The sequence below is a fragment of the Nilaparvata lugens genome, chromosome 7 (genome assembly GCF_014356525.2).
Source record: "Nilaparvata lugens isolate BPH chromosome 7, ASM1435652v1, whole genome shotgun sequence".
Taxonomy (NCBI): domain Eukaryota; kingdom Metazoa; phylum Arthropoda; class Insecta; order Hemiptera; family Delphacidae; genus Nilaparvata; species Nilaparvata lugens.
In genome coordinates, this window is record NC_052510.1 from 44,024,583 (window position 1) to 44,047,225 (window position 22,643).

The 22,643-nt window shown below is 34.2% G+C and overlaps 1 protein-coding gene across 1 annotated transcript; it reads left to right on the plus strand.

Annotated features, from left to right (window-relative positions):
• Positions 1-5,287: 5,287 nt before the first annotated feature.
• On the plus strand, positions 5,288-20,562 carry LOC111048030 (transcription initiation factor TFIID subunit 12). Its single transcript, XM_022333872.2, has 5 exons — positions 5,288-5,462; positions 6,034-6,162; positions 7,571-7,984; positions 19,489-19,681; positions 20,278-20,562. The coding sequence occupies exons 2-5, from the start codon at positions 6,073-6,075 to the stop codon at positions 20,403-20,405; spliced, it is 825 nt and encodes a 274-aa protein (XP_022189564.1). The 5' UTR covers positions 5,288-5,462; positions 6,034-6,072; the 3' UTR covers positions 20,406-20,562.
• The last annotated feature ends 2,081 nt before the right edge of the window (positions 20,563-22,643 follow it).

Sequence of the window (22,643 nt, forward strand, 5' to 3'; positions counted from 1 at the left end):
CTGTCAATCAATATCTTGATCTATTACCAAGTGCCTTATTATACTTTCGGTTTTCCTCACAATAGTTCAGTGTTTTGTCACCTAGCACTATATTCTATACACATTTATACTCTTATCTTTCTGAAAATACTTCATGGCATTACTTAAATGTAAGTTGACTGATAGAAATGGGAATAACGTTCCATTATGGCACCGAAAATTTGCATCTTCTCTTATACCTTCAATATGACTTTTCTTTTTTTCGATTCAATTCAAAAATAAAATTGAATTTATTCTACCGATGAAATAAGAGTAAGAGCATATTTTAATTTGGATTTTCTCTTAGTGATTCTTACTGTATATTGAATTCATTTTAAAGGTTGATAGTATACCTACCGTATTTTTGTGGTTCTATAACTCAATATTAGTATCTTTAGTGCCGGTTGCACAAAAGCCGGTTAAATTTTAATCGTGATTAATCCCAAGAGAACAAATCAGAGAAGCTGTCTTATCAAAAAGTCCTTCTATGGTTGGTTCTCTAGAAATTAATCACGGTTAAAATTTAACCGGCTTTTGTGCAACCGGGCCGTTACAATATCAAGACTGACAAGTGGAAAAAAGCACTTGGGAATTTATCAATTTTTTAAAATAAAGTTGTGATATCATATTATCTACAACAATGGCGATGATAATTTGGAGTCATAAAAATATACCGGCATTTGGTAATACTGTAATAAAATAAATAATAGATTGAAGAAGTAGAAGATATTGAAAGCAATTCAGCGATTTGTCTACTCAAGATTGGTATGTATGGCGTTGTAAGTATTTTATTGATGAAGTTCTATTCATTCTATTATAGTCACTAAAATCTAAAAATACCTAGTGTAGTTTGAAAAACCTTAAAATATGTTCACGTATTGTACCTTATTATAAGTTAATTCAATGCGCAATGAAATATAAAATAATTCCGGAATAAATTAGATACAATAAAAAATGAGAATCAATTTATTATTTCCATTGAATTCACATTTTTCAGATGACTTAGTTGGCAATCATTGGGGTGGGGGAGGGGGCTAGTTAAGGTGCAATAGAATAATTGTAAAAAAATGTTGTAAGAATTAAATGAGAATATAAAGCACTTGGCCTAATTTATTATCATTAAATTTACTTCAATATAATGATATAATAGCTGCCAACAAGAAAATGATTTAAATCAAGAATGTGCAAGCCTAAACGATTTTTATAGCTCATTTGGATACACACGTTTCTTGTTTGTGATGTTAGTTGGAAATGAAATGAAAAGAGGCCTTCAACCCGCCGCAGAGTATAATGTCACGGCCAACCGCCTCTAGAATAATAATCAGACACCAACAAAACTTTCTATAGTCAAATTCACTACACACTGTCAGCATTGATTGAATGGGAAACGTTTATGGTATTTGTAAGGAATGCTGACTGTGTGAAGTGAATCTGACTACGAATTCCTTCTTATTATTACATTAAACGCGCACCCATCACCCATCTGCGGTGTTTATCACTTCTGGTTTTATTATTATGCACTACAAAATGTATCTTAGTACAAATCAATAATAATGTTAGAAAAGTGGAGTACCGTAGCTTAGCGTGCATTACTACGATAATAAGCCAATCAATTTTAACCACTGTATAACATCAGGGCTTACTAATTTCAGCCGGAACGTTAACGTAGTTGCAGCTAAAAATATCAAAACTCGATTTAATTTGATCAAATCTGTATTTGTTTCACGTTAAACTTAATTGAAAACAGACTTAAAACTGGGTTTTAAAGGCTAAATTTAGAAACATTTTCCGAGGCCCCTTCCCATGTGGGGTATTCCATACCCCCGGTAGTCGGGCCAGCTAGAGTTTCGGCACCAGAAAATTTACAAATTAAGCACTGTCAGTGAAACTCTTCATTTTTAAAGAATATACGTTTTTGTGCCTTTATTTTTTGTTACTTGGGTATAATTTGTATGAATTGTGAGCAGCAGTACCGTGATAATGAAATTCAAAACAATACCTGTTTGGTTATTTCACATTGGGTACGGTATCTTACTTTTGATTTTTTTCTGCATTTTAAACCTTTTTGGTATCGACACCACACTATTATCGCTTATCCTTCATTGCCTACACATTCCTAGTTCTCCTACATCCATTAATGAGTTCATCTACATCTCATTAATGAGATTATTGAGTTCCGAGTTGAGAACAATTTCCAAACTGCCTTAATCAAGCCCACACTTTGTTTGCTCATCAACCAATAAAAATTATAAATAGTTGAACAAACGACTAGAATCGTTCTGATTGGTTCACCAATGAGTGCTTCGCTAAAAACGGTCATAAAATAATTTATAAATAGAGCCCTAGAATCTACTAAACATTAACTGTCCTACATTACCATTTGAATAAAACATTTAATACGGTATCCCTTTATTATCATTTATTATGAAATTAAATACCGTGTTTATTTTCATTCAAAATGAGATTGACGATAAGAATAAAATATTCTAAAAAAAACAACTTTCAAATTCAGAAATTTGAGATTTAAGAACACTTCTATTAGGCTACCTACTGTTAGGTGATTCCAGTACATTGGAATCATGGTTTGTAGCTTTTCAAATCAGTTGCATGCTATATTGCATACAAGTAAGACAGCAGGGTATAAAATCGCACAATGACGAGATTCATTTTGAACTTTCAGAATTGGTTGAATGGGAAGCATACCGGGTACTGATGTTATTCATATATGGAATACTGACAGTATGAAGTGAATTCCACCAATATTTCGGTCGGTCTCTTTATCTTAGCTGCAGAACTGTTTCTCTATGAACAAGTTATTGCCTAATACCGAAAGGTGAAGTGATTGTACAGGTAATGCAAAGTGAAAGTACAACAGATCTTGTAACGACGCTTGAATTCCTACAGTAAATTGTTATTATCAAACTTACTATCCATCTTATTCTTGTATTTCAAAAAGAAATATAGCATTTTCTGAACGATTTAGAGATTTAAAATTAATAATTATTCCTTATCAGCGAGAGATTCGTTCAATTTTATATCCAAAATTTACATTATTATGGTATTGGGTTATTTGTGTTAGCAAAAGACTCAACTTCTTGTACGGTACCGTATATTTAAAAGAAATAACTGCAAATAAAAATATTTTTTGTACCTATTTTAATAAAGTACATAGATAACTTTATTTGTAGTAGTAGTAATAGTAGTAGTTGATATATAATAATTATTATTTATAATATGATAATGATGTAGGTATTAATTAGGGTGAGTAATCAGGGCCCATGAAAAAAATAAATCAAAGCCCCATTTTTTCAGATATTGTTTTGAATACGGTAATTATTTCAGTAATCGAGCGTTGATTGAAAATTAAATTGTTTTATATATTACATAATTTGCTACATTTGAATACAGGTACTGCTTTTACTTTACTATTATATAGTGAGATTCACTTTTAAAAAACTGTCAACATTCTTAATAAATAAAATCAAAGCTTTCCATCTAAACAATGCTGAAAATTTAAAAAAGATCTCACTAAATGCTATAATTATTTCAGTTTCATTCCTTTGTGCTGAATTATTGACAATAGGTACACTATTGAATTTACTTATTGGGCATGGGATTTTATAAAAAAACAGTAATAAATGCATTATTTTGTAACCAATATATTTTCCCATCACAATGTGCAATAAGGAAACAATAAACTCAAAGTGCATGTAGACATAAAATAAGTTTTTGTCGACTGCAGTTTAAATTCTACTCTCCATTATTATTCCCTTATCTTGACATGGGTGGGACCGAAACCGATATTAACCTTGAATGAAATCAAAAAGACAACCTTGACAACCACATTCCCGCTGGATTAAAGTCACAACCAGTTGCTATTGCGAGTCTAGACGATTGTTTTTCTTCCATTCTTGTTACTTTTTATCTTAGCATAATGTACCGTACCGTTACAATGAACTCTGGCACCGTTCTTTTCTCTTTCACTAGACTGTTATATGGCATTCACTGGATGAAAATTGCATTACAGTATGGTATATAGGCCTACCTACATTACACATAGGCTATATCATAAATAATATGTACAACTTGTATTTCATGTTCCTACATATATACGGTACAGCATTGTAACTATTATTACTGCATGCTGTGATAAAATATATAGAATCGTGGGAGTTGACAAAAGTAAGAAATATTTCTAAAACTATGTTTTGAAATCGATTCTATAATTTTCAGCATATCTGTAATACAATGAAACATATTTTCAATTTGAGTTTTAAAGAAAAAATAGTTTTCCTTTGCTGGCGCTTGTAGTCTACGGTATATATTTTTGAAAGTCCAACTATACATTAGTACTATTTTTAATGACAGATTCAATATATAGACGATTTTCAAATCATTTCCTGTTTCCCTTTCTTGAGTATCTTATTGATTTCCTTGATCAATAAATATTGTAAATATAATATCTAAATCGAACGTTATTTTCCATATTACGGAACATATTATTTCTCTCGTATAAGTTATATTAAGAGATCACTAATAAGTAAAAAAGCTCAGTATCAAACTATTCTATTCAAGTGGTTTTTTGAAAATAAAAAAATATCATGGAAGTATACAATATTCTATGTGCAGCCGGGATGCGGGAGTTGAGAGTCGATATTTCAATTCACAAAATGCTACAACATTTAATACGGTACGGTACATAAAACTAATCCCAGTGGGAGCAACTGGTAGAGTTTTAAATAGTGCTTCATTCAAATCAATTAAAGATCAATAATTATTTGTTGGAAATAAATATTATTGGGAAAGAGGATAGAAAGCTAAAAAAAATTCCGAGCATTTATTGTTTCTTATATACTTATATATTATGAGAAATAATATTTCCGATCTGTTGGTCTATGGGAGGAATAACGTAATCAATGTGAGAAATTCATCAGAATTGTATAAAATAGTTTATTGTATGATTTGTAATGTTATTACGGTATGCATTGTACTATAATCTTGTTAACTTGTTAAATGATTTGAATACTGAAGCTGTCATTTAAATTTCCGCGCTCTTGGCAAATTAATCGATATCTTGCCACTTATCGATCCATAACTCAATATAAATTTTCAATGAATTTATTTTGCTGCAGATAGAAAAAGCTATATTATTACGATGAATAAAATTATTTTATTTCAAAAAATAATCCTAACAACAAAAATGATAATAAAATAATAGAATGTTACGAAATATTCAGTAGGTTGTGTGTCAAGTCAAGACCTGTAGAATATCTTCGCCGTTCATCGACAGCAGACTGAGCAGAAACACGCAAAGGAACACAGGATATTTCAATCATTTCGTAGGATAAATTGCATGCAAAATACAAGATTGCTGACAATTTGTTTATTGTGGGATGTGATTAGTTTACTAGGTTATTGAATTCAATTCTTTATTTTATCCTAAGGTAATACTTTAGTTATTTTTATTATTCTAATACACTATTCTGATAAAATTGTTCAAAATACCAACATTTTATTGATTGACAGATTTAAACGATTCTTGATGGAGTTTTGAAAGTTTTTACTTATTAATTGTTTAATTTTGTAATATACCAATACCAAAATTTTTAAATGACTATCTGAACAAATTCATTGCTATCCCGTTTATTCATTTTTAGTTGCCATAAATGAATGGTTGAATCAACCTACTTTTCTCATAACCTAAAATTTCAAAAATTAAAATAAACAAAGCTATAATTTGACTAATATACACGCATTGTAATTTAAATTAAAACTTACTGCATTTTAATTTTATTATTCTTTTTTTATCTTTTACAGAATATTTGGTGTCTAGGCTACATGATTTTTATGATGTCTAGATTATTGATCCATAGCTTACTATAACCTAATCATAACCTAAAATACCAAACATTGAAATAAACAAATCAGTAATTTGATCTACATATTATACGCATTGTCAATTATATTAAAATCTACTTCATAATATTTTTTTCATTCTTATTTTATCCTTTACAGAATTTTTGGTATCTACATATTATGAGATAATTGATATAGATGCGATCGGACATGGAAGCTTCTAACGGCTTGTTTCAACAGCAGAATCAAACCCAAATGGCTGTTGACAACGATATAACTATGTTTACTGTGAGTAAATTGTATTTCCCATAGTTATATAAGATGCACAGCACCTAGGTTATTCTTCTATACTCTCGAATTTCTATTTTTTGCTTTAAAAGTTTGCTCACTAAAAACATAAACAAAAGTAGCTTCCACTACTTGTAACAGTGACGCGGAATTGGCAATGTCTAAAAATAATAATTATGTAGGCTGCATGATATTCCAATTCCACGTTTTTGCGGCAGATAGAAGAAGCTATCACTTATTTTTCCTGTGAGCACCAAGTTTTTAGGTGCTCTATTTCATGGTGTCCTCAAGTTTTTTACCCTTTAGTATTGACTTCTTTTCTAGTAGGCTCACCATTCCATGGAAAATATATTAAAACATGAACATTAAATACAGAATATCTCAGCACAAAGTTCTGCTTGCTTTCTTCATGGTATCGTACACATGCTTGAGCTTGCCCTTTTGAGAAAGAAGTTTCAAATGTTTTATTTCGTTGAATAATTTCATTATTGCAGTGTATATTGTATAGTTAATTTAGTTTTTTTTTTGTAATTTATGAGGCATAAACGAATAAAATGAATAAACCACTGATTGTACAAGTACATGTCATTCACAAGTTTCAATATCGATTTTTTTTGTGTAACACTAAATTACAAAGGTTGCGTCAAAGTATTTTATGACACTATTACTTACATTAAATCAATCAGTTATAGTTGCTGCCATTCAGCTTTCTGAAGTATAATATTCAAGTACTTGAACTAGGATATCACCGTATACAATGTAGCTATAATCTATTCCACTTGCAATTAATAATTTTAATCTTATTAAAAATGTAAGTGTAACAAATAATAGTAGGCTATCATGGCTGAATTATTGTATGATGCAATACCGGTATCAATCTTCTATAAACTGCAAGTGGAAGAGATGTGGGTTCGAATCCCACAAACTCATTTTAGTGTTTATTCATGTCTTTATCTCATCCCATTTACAGAGGCACATGTACAAAAGCTTATATGGCCATAACCCAGCTATTCAGTTAGTTATTTTATTGCTTAGCAAAATATTATTATACAATTGATCTTGAACTATCTGTTGGCAGTAAGTAAATCTTACCATAGATCTCTATTAGAGACCTATAGATCATTAGATCATAGATCACTAGATCTCACTACAGTGAGATTAATTTGAAAATGTTAAAATTCTTTTTTAACATCATAATTAACATCTTATTATTCATTTAACCAACGCTTATAGTTGAACCTCAATACCATAAACCTCTAGCAGTCTAGATCCAGACAAAAGTATTACTCTACTTTAATTCACGGAAATTCAGTTTTGAAACAGCATCAGAATTGTTACTACATATAGCTACTACAGACATATGTCCGATGTATTTATGATCAGCTATTATGTTTTTTTATCATTTCAGCAAACCACCCACATTCAACCGACCAACAACAACAACATTGCCACAAACACAACCACGCAAACACTGGTCAACAACAACGAAACACCAACACAAGTTGTGACAACATCGGTGGGCGGTGTTGCTGCTACCTTGCCCACCACATCCAACATGGTTGTCAGCCATGACGTCATCACGCCCTCACGTGTCGCCCATGACGTCATCACACCCTCACGTGTTACCCATGACGTCATCACCCCGACACGTGACGTCATCACGCCGGTTAGCAGGCTGCATAGTGTGCTGAGCAACAGCAGTGGCACGATGACGCAGACAGCTGCGCAGACGCAGGCAGCTTCGTCGTCTTCTGCGCATGTCAAGACAAATCACACACAGGCCAGTGCGCCCGCCACCGTCGATCCCCACAGTCACACCAAGGTCAGTTTTCATTATTTACTGTCCAAAGTTTAGCACAGTCATTGATGCCCAACAAATTTGGGGAAAGCTGAATTTTCGCAGGATGTCAGTAATGTATTCATAGTTCATAGCTTAGAACCACAAAGTCCCTGCTTGCCTCCCCCCCCCTGGCCTCTTGGCTTGTACTATAGAGAGAGGATACATTTATCAAATCTTCGGCTTCTCAAAACTCACGTAATTAACTTCAAAACAATTCATTTTTAATCAAATTTAGTGGTAGTGAGAAAAAGAATCCTGGTCCACAATTTGAGACCAAATTCAATTACAAATTCAAATACAATTTAATTACCTATTGTCAAGGGCCTCCGAGGTGGATATCATTGAGAACAGGAGAAATAGTTTCCTCGAAACCATCTACCCCATCTGTTGGGGTAGTATTACCCATGGTTTGGTAGGAATCGTAGTATTACCTGAATAACTTGAAATCAAGCATGGAAAAACATACATTATGCAGATTAAGGGCCGAAACTCCCGAGGCTTTCTTCATTTGACAGAACAGGTTTGGTGTATCGAGACTTTGGTTATGGGGACTGGCTCCAGGCTGACACCCTGAAAAATTCTGCTTCTCCCCAATTTTTTGCACAAAACCTTGCTGATTCGTCTTCATTGACTGGGCTATTTTGTATAATCCAAAGTCTGAATAAGACAAGTTGAGACTAAACTTGAACTAGAGTTGGTTCCCCCTAGAGAAGAGCCCTGCCTGCCATTTGAAAACCATTGTCAACAATGAAAACCAGTGTAATAAGGGCCTTGGAGCTAATAACATGAAGTTCTAGTGTTCTTAATGAAATGACAATCAGCTAGATTTGTTATATTTTTCTTTAAAAATGGAAATACTTCCCTGCTACTGTACTTATATTTTTGTAGACACGAGATGTTTTGGGCATAGTGTCATTATCAAATTATTATTTGTATGAAGATGTCACTATGCTTGTGTGGACATTTGAAAATTTTGTGCAATGTTGTAAATTTCATTTTTTATACATATACAATCTAGCTGTACCCTGCCACGCTTCGCAGTGGCACATTGTGATTGAATGTTTATTTTTTTTTTCTGTGGCCCCCACTATATATAAAATATGTGTTGGGAAACCACAAATATTATGCTTGTTAAATAATTATGAACATCTGTGTTATGTGTAATATATTATTGTAAATATATATGTAAAAATATTATTGTATAACACGATTATTTGCACTGAACACGAATTTATTATCGAAAAAAAGCATCGGTATGCTTTCTTTGTTCTGAATTGCGAAAGTAATTGAAATCCAATAATTGTACCGGAAAACATACGGTAATCAAGAGTGTAGTTTACCGGTACTCTATATCTCACGAACCTGTTGAAGCTGCGTTTTGAAACATGCGCGCTATCTAGCGGTCAGATTTTGCACTTTGATTGCAGCAGCGCTCAGCTCAAATCTGGCCAAAAATGGCCAAAGTTTCACCCCCTCCCCCCGGGCCACCCTGCGAGCCCGGTCAATTTTTTTTTTTTTATCGACTTATTTTCGCGAGCTGACCCCGAATGTGAAGTCAAAAATCGGAAAAATCCATAAATAAAAAAGTTAAAAATTTTCGGGCGAGCGTAGCGCCCCTGAAAATTGTAAAAAGTAGATAAAAACCATCCTTGATGCGGATTTTATATCATGTTAAAATTTTAACTCAATCGGTCCAGTACTTTTGGAGTTTTTGCATTACACACAAACCAACATAACATTTTTATATATATAGATATGATGTATACAAAAAATTAAAGTACGTAATATAAAATCAAAAGTGGCCTAACCATTTTTATATTTATGTTTTATTTTTCACATCTTTCAACTTTCAAGTCATTTTAGTATTAGCAGTAGTAGTAAATGATTCACTCGAAAATAACTTTAAAGTTGATACATGTTGTGAAATTAAAAAATAAAGGTTAAAAAAGGGTACTTTGATTTCAAATTTATGTAAGTAGCTCTAAACAATAAAGTGAAAATAGGCTATGTAATATAAATAGATTAATATGTTTTATCATCATGAACAAAATGGTTTACCTCAAGGATCGGTTCTTTCACCAATTTTGTTCAATGTTTACACTGCAGACCTGCCTGTTACTCAATCACGCAAGTTTATTTATGCCGATGACATTGGGCTTGTTACTCAAGGACGAAATTTTGAACAGCTCCAAATTGTGTTGAATGAGGATTTAGAGATAATGGCAGAATACTTCCAGCAGTGGTTCTTGAAGCCAAACCCGTCCAAAACTGTCTCAACAATATTCCATCTCAGTAACCAGCATGCAAAAAAGACAATTGATCTCAGGTTATGTGGCAAAAGAATATCTCATAAGGAAGCTCCCCGTTACCTAGGAGACAGACTCGATAGATCCCTCACATATCGACAACATCTGCAGGGGCTGAGAGATAAACTGAAGACAAGGCTAAATATCATCAGCAAACTTGCGGGAACAACCTGGGGTTGTGACATGAATGTCCTTCGAACATCAAGTCTTTCACTTCTGTACAGTACAGGGGAGTACTGCTCTTCTGTCTGGGCTCGCAGCAGACATGTTGAGAGAATTTATACAGTTTTCAATGAAACTATGAGGAAGATTAGTGGGACATTGAGACCAACAGAGACTGAGTGGTTGCCTGTGCTTAGTAACATCATGCCTCCAGATCTCAGAAAGTTGGAGAAGAAGAACAAGTTCATTTCCCAGTTGCAACACATTCATGAGGATCTCCCAGTCTCTAGAGATTTGGCTAACCCTCCACCAAAGCGCCTCAAGTCAAGAAGATACTTGAGACTTGACGAGCCTGAGGAAATTAGAAGTGCGAGGGAGTTATGGAGACTGAGATGGTTGCAGGGAGAGGTCAGGAACAAAGGCCTTGTGGATGACCCTAATGACATTGTTCCGGGCACCCAGCTGGGACGTAGAGAGTGGTGTGGCCTTAACCGGTTCAGGACGCAGGTGGGAAGGTGTGCTGAGCTGATGACAGCATGGGGATACACCTCTGATCCTCTGTGCCAATGTGGACAAATTCAATCAATGAATCACCTGATATCTGAGTGTCCACAACACTCCTATCATGGAGGGCTGACACAAGTTCATGATGCTGGAGAAGAGGCATGTCAGTGGCTCCACAACTTACTAGACTCTATTAGTATTTAACATATTAAGTGTAAAATTATTTTTTTCTCTAACTTTGGCCTATGAATGCATATGCGCATATATATACTACATATATCATGTATACTGTATATATCATGAAGAATTGAATTTTGAGAGGACTTATGAGAGGAATATTAAGCAATCTGAGTGCTTTTGAAATTATTTCCCGCAAAAAACATCTCAATAATAATAAAAATATTTCTTCTGATTTATGTAAATATATTATTCGATGAGAGAAATAAATATTTCAATCTTCAATTTGATTTGATTTTGATTTAAGATACGGTATTCAAGATGAATGAAGTAGGTTGGCAGCACTGATGGCTGCATGAAGACTGCACTTAGAGACTGTTCGTGTTATATTACTCATTTATTACTAATTTCGGGATTCTAGTTTCATCTAAAGTACATGTGAACTTTCATCTGTGATCATGATTGAAGGCAGCGATCAATCAGAGTGAGTTTTTGGCCCTCCATCTATTTTCGAGCGTGTTTTTAGTGATGTAACCCATTAAATGACAAGGACCAGAAACTGTGGAAAGTATCGTTGAAACACCAATTCTGGACTTTGACCCGACTTGACTAAATCTCAACAGACAAAAAATTACCTCAATAATTCTCAACCCTGCGAGAGAATATTAGTGCTGTAAAATAGACTTCCAAACAATTTCGGAAGCTCCCTTACGCTTGATACTTGCTGCTTCACCCAATTGTATCTGCTGTTGCGCGTTCTCACCCTTTTTTGAATGAAATGATGATACAAAGCTTACAATTCCAACTGAGTATCACATTGCACAGGTGCTTCCTGTCCATTTGTGTCATTCAAATCAAATCAAATCAAATTTTATTCTCACAATTTACAAATAATACAGTACAGTTACAGTACATTTATATATACCCTTACGTTATGAGAGACTCACATGTAGGCAAAAGCCTGTGTTTGTGAGGGCCTGGCGTAATTCGCTGAATTTAAAATCGACGAACTAAATTATGAAAATTGATATTATATTAAACTAAATTGAGAAAAAATACAGATTGAAAAAAAAAGATATGAGTAAATGTTGATATTATAGGTAGAAAAACAAATAATTGGCTGCAGAAACAGCCAGTTATAATTAATGACTAAAAGTTAGTGAAACTAAAAGGTAGATACACTATAGCAATGCAATTAAATACCAAGTTATAAAGAAATTTTCAAACTTAGAATGAAAGATGGTGATGACGATGGACAATCCAATCAAAAACATGTAATACTATAACAGTAAACTACACTGGCTAAAAAAAAAATAATAATTATAATAATAAGCACTGTGGGACTTGGATTTCGAAAGACCACAGACAAGATCACCAAGTTCCACATTCCCTACCTATATACAGAGAGCAGCACGCGTTCAGACTCCTCTTGGTCACTTATAATTAACCACTTCTCAACAAGTCGCTTATACTGGCCTGATCTGTAATTTTGAAAAGTTTTAAGATAGTCAGGTATGTTTCTAAGTAGTATTATTGGGTGACAGGTACTGAATATTAGTTGTTGAATATGTTTTATTTAATCTTGGAGTCTGTATATTGTTTATATGTGATGCTCTGGTGGGGTATCTATGACCTATTGTATTGTTAAAAATTTGGTTATGGTAAGAGTGCATGTAGATTAAGGCAGATCTCACAAATAGCTGCCTTACATTGAACACTTTAAAGTCTTCATATAATTCTTTAGTGGGACATCTGGGACCTCTCTGCAATGCGACCCTCAAGATAGAATTTTGAGAAACTTTTAAAGGCTCAAGAACAGTTTTATAGCATCCCCCCACGCAATTATTCCCCACTGTAACATTGATTGTACATATGCAAAATAGACATTCCTAAGCTCCTGTACATTAAGTATATTCTTAAGCCCATGAAACAGAAATATTGCTTTACGAATTTTGCTTTTAATGTATGAAATGTGAGAGGACCAATTCATTCTGTCATCAAATATTACCCCAAGATATTTATATGTGCCTACTTTTTCAATAGATGGACAGTTGCAAGAACCCCCCTGTTGAATATTGCAACAATGTAATACAATACTATTTGAGCCATCATCTGTCCTATTCCTCAATTTTAAGTCCATAAACTTTGTTTTATTAACATAAAGGGTCATTATATTTTTATCGAACCAATCTTTTAGTTTCTCAAGGTCACTACGAGCCTTATTGTAAACCTCTTCAACATTTCTATCCGACAGCAACAATGCAGTATCGTCAGCAAACATATACAGGCTACCTTGTAATGTTATTCTCGACAGATCATTTATGTACAACAAAAATAGGAGAGGCCCCAATGTGCTTCCTTCAACTACTCCATACCTGATTGTTTCAGGCTACTATACACATCATCAATTTGGATAAACTGTTTCCTATTGCTCAGGTATGACTTGAACCAATCATGAGACTCACCGCAAATTCCATATGAATACAACTTCCTAAGCAATATTGTCCTATCAACCGTGTCAAATGCCTTAGCAAGGTCCATGAAAATTAGTAAGCTTCGCTGGTTACATTCAAAGTTCATATTGATCTCCTCATTCAACCTAAAAAAGGCTTCCGACACATTCCTATCCGTTCTAAACCCAAACTGTCTATCTGACAAAATTGCCTCCTCCATTAAGAATTTGGTAAGCTGGTTTTTGAATATTTTTTCCAATATTTTTGAAAATACACTGAGCAAAGAGATTGGCCTGAAGTTGCCCAATTCAGATTTATTACCTCCCTTGTATAGTGGGAAACCTCAATTTACTTTCGCCATTATTACTACTGATCAAAAAACTGCGTAATAGTGGTGTCTTATCTTGACCGTTATCGTCGAGCTTAGCTGTGATTCTTATCAGAACTCTAATGTCAATAGTGCCGAAGACAATACTAGCCTATTTTCGTGGAATATAATACCGTACTATCTGATAGCCTAACTGCTGTATAGCTGTAATTAAAAAAAAAAATAATAATAATATGTCAGTCACTACTTACAAAACTCCATGAAATACCATAGGCATATATCATGAAAAACAATGTTATAGAAGAAGCCATCCTCTAATCAACGGCGATATAGTGTGGAGATGTATTCATAAGGGCTGTTCAGGTACAATTACGACTGATTCAACATTAGGAAAAATAAAAATTTCTACTGTGAAGGATGTCAATCATCCGATACCTCTTACTCCAACGAATATTATGAATAATGATAAGAACTATGACAAAGGAAATGAGAAAATTGAGAAAGTTAAGAGCACGGCTACCCTTCAAAGATTGTCACTCGACTCAAGAATAATTAATAACCGGAAAGTTCAAGTATGTAGCACAGGATGTCAAACAGATGATTTAATATTGAAGGAGAAAGATGAATTAGTCACTCGTGTTAATGAGCTGCTAATTCACCGGAACGCACTTATTCAAGAGATACAGAATCTTAAAGATGATCAACCGAGTGTTTCACAAAGCAAGCAATCGGAAAAAGATAACTTTTCTGAGAACTCTGCGTTAAAGAAGATAGCGGACCTAAAAGAGGAAATACGGAAGCAAGATACTATTATCAAGGAAATCAATGAACTTAATGACTCTATAACCAACAAATACGAATCTCTGCAACTCCAAGTAAAAATGCTCACATAAATCACCTCTAAGAATCGCTCAACCTCTTTCAATCCAACTAGATAAACTTCGACTCCAACCGACCAAGTGAACTCACTCTCAACCAATACACATGTTCCCTATAGGAAAATCCACTTCTATGGTGATAGTCATAGCAGAGATCTCGCTATTATAACCAATAATCGTCTTACTGGAACTGAAGTATTTAGAATCTGCAAAGCCAACGCCGGTTTACTGGACATTGTGAACTGCGGCTCTATTGGGAACGGTTTGGGGAAGGAAGACTGCTTAATCATAGTGGCCGGTGCGAATGATGTAGCTGGAGGCAGAGTCGATACTATCTACAAACACCTACAACAAGAACTTTCAAATCTCAATCTACTAACGTTGTCTTTGTAAGCATTCCTCTGCGACGTGATATACCACTTTCTCACACATACTACAAAAATATTGAAGCGGCTAATGCATATATTTCCGAAGTGGCAATTGGATTAAGTCACGTTGAATTCTTCGACATAAATGAAATCATGCACCGTAGACATTTTACGAAACACGGATTCCACTTGAACAGTAAAGGGAAACAGATGCTTGTCTCATCACTGATAGAGAGACTTCTCTCAAGATCAACTTCATGGCGGAGGCCACCAGTAATACACCACTTTGAAGCTCCTAACAGAATCAATACTACCCCTACATCTCAGTGTGCAGCCACAAATAATGCGACAGATGAAGAAGAGAGGATGAATCGCGACTTGGTTGCTGTTGTTCTCGATAGTGCAGAGTGCCGGGATACGAGAGAGAGAGTGAATCTTTACAATTGGACACAAACTATCAGTCATCTGCTGAGTTCATTCATACCGGTGGTGATGATAATGACTCTAGTGTTGTTTTTGTGAATGGGAACAATTTTTTAGAAGCAAGAGAGATGTAACTCATTCAGATTCACATACCAATGATAATAGTCATAACAATAGCAATAATAATGAAAACGATGGTAATAATAGTGTTAATGATATCAATAACGATGATAGTAATAATAATGATAATAATAATGATGAAGGTAAAAGTAATTATAATAATGATGATGAAAATAATAATAATAGTAATTGTAATAATGATAATGATAGCAGTAATAATCATAATAACGGCTATAATAGTGATGGTAATAATAATGATAGTAGTGATTATCATAGGTATGATAATAATGATGGTGCCAATAATAATAGTACTAATAATATGCTCAATTCTCAGGATATGATAGAGGTTTCATTCAGTGATTTCAAGGTATCATACAGAATAACAAGTTAGACGAGATTAATTTGTTCAATGCCAGTTTGCAAAAAAGCCTACCATTATTTGTTTAACCGAGCACTGGGTAGGAGAAAACAACCTCTTCCTTCTACATAGATTTCACGAATATAACCTAAGTTCGTACAATTTCAGACAACAAAAAATAAGAGGAGGGTCGTGTATCCTATCGATAGATAGTCTATCTTGTGAAGCTATAACTTACCTGATTTTCAGAATTTTTACATTGAACAGTACTTTGAGTGCTGCGGAGTTAAGATTAACGAGCATTTTAATCTAATTGTAATTTGCATATATAGATCTCCTAACAATCCCAGGCATCCCTTGAACATATTTTTTGAAAGATTGAATAATTTGTTAGAATTCTGTTTCAAAAAGTATCCCAAATACAAAAGACTTCTCTCAGGTGACTTCAATATAGATATAATGAAGGAATCAATAGCACGATCCAGATTCCTAGATTTATTACAATCTTATAACTTGTTCCTGCACTACACTGATGATCCGACTAGACTTACACCGGGCTCTAGAACATGTATCGACAACGTAGCTTCCGATTTTGACCTACGACAGTGTAATAGTACAATCATTGACAATGATTTATCTGATCACACAGCACAACTGGTTGACATTCCAAATAAACTGCTTACTTCTTGCAACCGAAACAGATCAAATACAAATAAAAAAAGAGAAACCTTTAAAACAATAAGAATATTTTCGAAAAATAATATTAATCTCTTCAACACCATTTTATCAAGTGAGAGCTGGGAATCGCTTTTTCAATTGAGTGATACTATCTCCGACCCTAATATTTTGTACAATAAGTTTCACACAATGGTAATCTTATATTTTGAACAATCTTTCCCGCGAAAACCTCATACAAAAGAAAGATTACTCAACTGTGATAAGGGATGGATTACATCTGGAATACGTAGATCATGTGCCAGGGCCAGGGAGCTACACATGCAAGGCAGATCACGTGACTGCTCTGAATTCAGAGAATATATGAAACAGTATAAAAAAATATTAAACTGATGTATTAGACAGGCGAAAATAATGTACAACAGCAATAGAATAAAAAATTCTGACAATAAGACAAAAATGGCGTGGAAAATTGTTAAGCAAGAAACAGGCATGAAAACAAAAGAATTGAATCTATCTAAAGTATTTGAAAAAACTCCTATAGAATCCACACTGAACTCATTCAACAACTTCTTTGCTAATATTTGCCAAACACTCAATCTAAATATCAACATGCATGCAGCTCTTGATTATTGTAGAGAGCAACCAGAAACAAATAATATTCTCATTTCATTTAATCCAGTCACAGAGCATGAAGTAATTAATCTAATAAAAAAATGAAGGCATCAAAGGCACCTGGATGAGATGAGTTCCCTCCTTTCCTCTTAAAGAAATGTATTCTAAACTTGGCTAAACCCTTAACCTTCCTAGTCAACCAGTCTTTTAGGTATGGAGTGTTTCCCGATCTCTTAAAGTACAGCAGTGTGCTACCCTTTCTGAAAAAGGGAGACCCACAGGACTTTGGAAATTTTCGACCCATAGCAATACTATCTGTATTTTCAAAAGTATATGAAATGGCTGTCGCAAGCAGGTTGACTGCTCATCTTGAAAATAATGGATTATTTAATGAGAATCAGTTCGGTTTCCGTAGGAGCAAGGACATTGTAGGTGCAATTTATGAATTTGTCAAGGTTATGTCGCATGCGATTGACAGGTCGCAACATGCTGCTAGCATCTTCTGTGACCTGTCAAAAGCTTTTGATTGTGTGAATCACGAGATATTACTGGAAAAGTTAAGCTATTATGGAATACATGGCACCGCTCTAAAATGGTTCAGCTCATACCTTTATAATAGGCAACAATGTGTGAGAGATAAATTGTCCGCTAAATCTTCTTCATATGCTTTAGTCCCAAATGGAGTCCCTCAAGGATCCGTTCTAGGACCTTTGCTTTTCCTAGTATATATTAATGATCTGACAAGTGCTGCACCTGATATAAGATTAATTATCTATGCAGATGACACAACTGCTCTGGCAACAAGCCCCGATCACATCACTCTTGCAAGTAAATTGAAAAGTGCACTGTCAGCAATGTCAAAGTGGTTTGAAGCAAACGGTCTATCGTTGAACTATAATAAAAGCCATCTTATTCAATTTAGCTCTGCTCGTAATCAAACAGCAGTGAACAGAGTACATCTTCCAATAATTGAAGACAGTGTTAAAGTGTCCTCTTCAACAAAATTCCTGGGACTTATAATAGATCAGAGTTTTACTTGGAAGGAGCATATTCAGGTCCTTGCAAAAAAACTAAATCAAGCTTATTTTGTAATTCTCACCCTCTCTCACTCACTAGACAAAAGCACCCTATTGGCCGTCTACTACGCATATGTCTAAAAAAATTAGACATCTAATCTAATCTAATATCTAAGCTATGGAACCATTTTCTGGGGAAATTCTGTTGATAGCGGTAAAATTTTTATAATCCAGAAAAAAATAATAAGAGTCATTTGTGGATTGAGATCAAGAGATTCTTGCAAAGCATTCTTCAAAACCCTAAACATTCTAACGCTACCATCTATTTTTATCTATCAATTGTTGGTTTTTGTTAAACAGAATTTAGATAAATTTCAATTCTGCACAGATAATCACGGGTATAATACACGTAATAGTAGTCTCATTGCTTTTCCAGTACATAGGCACACAGCTCTAGAAAAAACTCCATTCTACTCTGGAATACGTTATTTTAATAAATTACCTGCAGCCATCAGAAATCTAGATTCAATAAACAAATTCAAACTAACAGTCAGAAAAATGCTAGTAGAGAAAGCCCTATACTCTGCTGCCGAATTTTAATTTGTGAAAAGGGGCTGTAGAGTGTAACTTAACTTTTTGTGACTTTTATTTCCATGTGAATTTGATGGGATACATCATAGAGTGTATTTATTTTTTTTACTTTCAAGAAGTTAGAACTAAGTCTTTTAAATATAATTTTGTTCTAGTATTGACATGTCACCAGTCAAATGAGTGTTACTCAAAAATTGATGTAATGTGACGATAAATAAATGAAATGAAATGAAATAAGTATCAACAGCTACTGCATTTAACAATCTTTTTGTAAATCAAGACGACTGGAGTCCGTAGTTCAGTTGTTATAACAGGAATTTGACAACATTGCATCAAATTAAAAAAAATTCTGACATGATATCCAGATATAAAAACATATTTAACAAAATTCTGACTTGAATATCCAAATACAAAAATTATTATTTTCTATCCTTGTTCAAAGCCAGGTCATTGAAGGAAACGATATGCTTGTTTGAGAATTTGTTGTAAATAGAATGTTACTCTGTTTGCAGATTCTGAGCAAAACGCGACTGCAGGAGCTGGTGCGGGAGGTGGATGCAACGGAGCAGCTGGACGACGACGTGGAGGAGATTCTGTTGCAGCTGGCTGACGACTTTGTGGAGACCACGGTGACCGCCGCCTGTCTGATGGCCAAGCATCGCAAGGCCAGCACTGTCGAGGTCAAGGATGTGCAGCTGCATCTCGGTTAGTACATCAGTCTCTCTCTTACAATAAGGGCGGTTGCAGACGAACCTCAATCGCATGTGGGATGTGGGACCGACATACCACAGAAAAATACGACCAACTCAGAGAGATTTTCATACTACATCCGATAAAACGCTCATTAGTGCATAATTACAGTAAAGTTATGTAATGTTCAGGTGATTTCATAATAGTGTTTTCATAGTGTTAAAATTTGTAGAACCGGTATTGATATTGTGGAATCTTTCTATAATTGAAAAAAACTATTTGAAATTGTCAAACTTATCAATAACTTATCCTGAAAGTTACAGTATTATATCCAAAACAGTCTTCCACTTATTGAGGGGTTCCCGTACATATGACTCACTCTGTATAATATAATTTATATTATTTTATGGCCTACTAATGATTTGCCAACTGTGTGGAACTAGAAAAGGATAGAGCTATCTGCTTTGTCTAATGACAGACAGATGTAACAGTCAGGTGCTGACTTTATTTATAATGTGCATCTCACAATAAAGTACTGAAAAGTATGGAATCCCTTTTTTTAAGATTGAAATTTTTTGTTACAATAATTGTTGAATTTGTTTGAATTTCAGAACGAAACTGGAACATGTGGATACCGGGCTTCGGAACGGACGAGCTGAGGCCGTACAAGCGGTCGGCGGTCACCGAGGCTCACAAGCAGCGACTCGCGCTCATCAGAAAAACGCTGAAAAAATACTGAACAAAGTACAACCAAACTGTGGAGATTTATTTTTGCACCACCCCAGGTATATCAGTGTAACAACTAACATTCAACGTTGTCAATGTATAATTTCCTATAATATGTTTAACCAACAATTTAATCGTTCTCGAAAATATATTCTATTATTTCATAATAATTTATTCTACTTTGATAATTATCCTAATCAAGATTATCATTATAATGATAAATGGTAAATTATGTAATTGATTACTACAGTGAGGTCCACGTTATAATTTTATTAGAATAGATATTTGTTTTCCACATTCTGGAATGAACAGTACAATTTTTAAAAAAATTAGGTTTCTCAAAATATTTCATCTTTAATTAAATATTTTGTTCATCATTAATGGAAGTGGAGAAAAATAGCAGAACGTTGCCGATCCTCTGTCTTGCCAATGCCTTCTATAGACTATAGGTAGCTGATACAGGTTTATTGATGTGATATTAACTGTTCATTCTCGTTTAAAATAATCAATTATATTTTATTAAGCAATAGATTATATTTTTCAATAATTTCATAATGAATTTTCATGATTCATGATTAAAGATGAAATATTTTGTTAATCAATTATTAATTCTACATTGTTAAAGACGATCTGGCAACAGAGCAAAGCGAGAAAGAGATAGCGCTATTTGCTTTGTTGAATGATAGACAAGGATAGCAATTTATACCATTGCTACTCAAACACTGCCATTAAAACGTGGACCTCACCTCACTATAGTTTATGAGTATACTCAAGTTATTTACTAGTTTAATAGTCGAATCAAGTTATTCACTTTAGGCTAGTTTCACACTCATTCGGTTCGTTTTGTTTTCTGTTCGTTTTCGGCAAATTCCGACAAGTGTGAAACGGTAATTCGGTTTGAATTCGGAACCGAATAGAAACCGCATAGAACCGAACGCTCACTTGACTCTAATAAATTCCATCAGGTTTCAATTCGTTGCTAGCGAGAGGCTACTTTCACACACTTTCGGTTCGGTTCGTTTCGTTTTCGGCAAATGCCGATAAGTGTGAAACGATGATTTGGTTTGAATTCGGTACCGAATAGCAACCGCATAGCACCGAACGCCCCCTTGACACGAATAGGTTTCATCATATTCGAATTCGTTGCTAGGGAAACAGGAAAAAACAAAGTCTTTTACACACGCTTGCCTTTTTATGTTTTTATTTTAACCTGATATCGTGATTATCAGTTTCAAAATTTTCCAAGTCAAAATCATATGGTCGATTCATTTCTGTTAGTTCACAGAAACATTTTTCTCAATGAATAGTTTGCTAAAAAAATAAAAGATATAAATATTAAAACTCAGGGAGAATTTTTTTTCATTTTCCCACGAATATTAAATGATTTCATCAATGGTGAGAAGAGATGAAGTTTATATAGCCTACCATGTGTTAAAACAAGGAGCAAATTTTCAATTTAAAAAAATAATCTCTCTGAACATCCAAAATTAACATAATCAAAAAGAAACTGTTCAAATAATTCACAATTTTTAACTAACTTTAAAATTTTGTTGTTCAAGAAATAACACCTTACTTTCAACACCAGCTGTTATATTCAAATATACCAGCATGAACTGTAAAAATCCAAACACAACTGTGTTTGAGAAGAAAATACCTAATTAGAACCTGACATGTATGAAAGCCTCATTAATTTTCGGTAACGAACCGAACCGAATGCGTGTGAAGCTAGCCTAACTCAAGTAGAGTCTATTCGGTACAAGTAAAGGTCGGATTCCCAAATATCAGTGAACGTGTCTCGTATAGCAAGAATATTTTTCCCATAAGTTCCAATGGGACTATTCATGGATACTCTCTCAGCTGAGCTGAGTGGGAATACGAGTATTCCCATTAGAGTATATGACTATGCCCATGTTGCATGCGCAACATATTTTAACTGTTCTGGACACATACACTGATACTGATTGATATGTTTGAATCTACTTTTAAGTCGAACGCACACAGCAGCAACAGACGGAGTAAAAAATCAAACGTGAGCATATGATGCTGACAGACGGTCTGTGTGCGTTGCAACATTCAAACACGAATTGTTCCTCCATCTGTCTGTTACTGTGTGCGGTCGCCTTAACTAGAAAAAAAGGTTAATTTGACGTCAGGTGCCTATTTTGAAACAATGATTTAAACCTTTGAAAAGCTAAAATAGCTGACAGTAGGCTGGTATTCAGACACTAGACAAGCTTATAATCACGCCTCG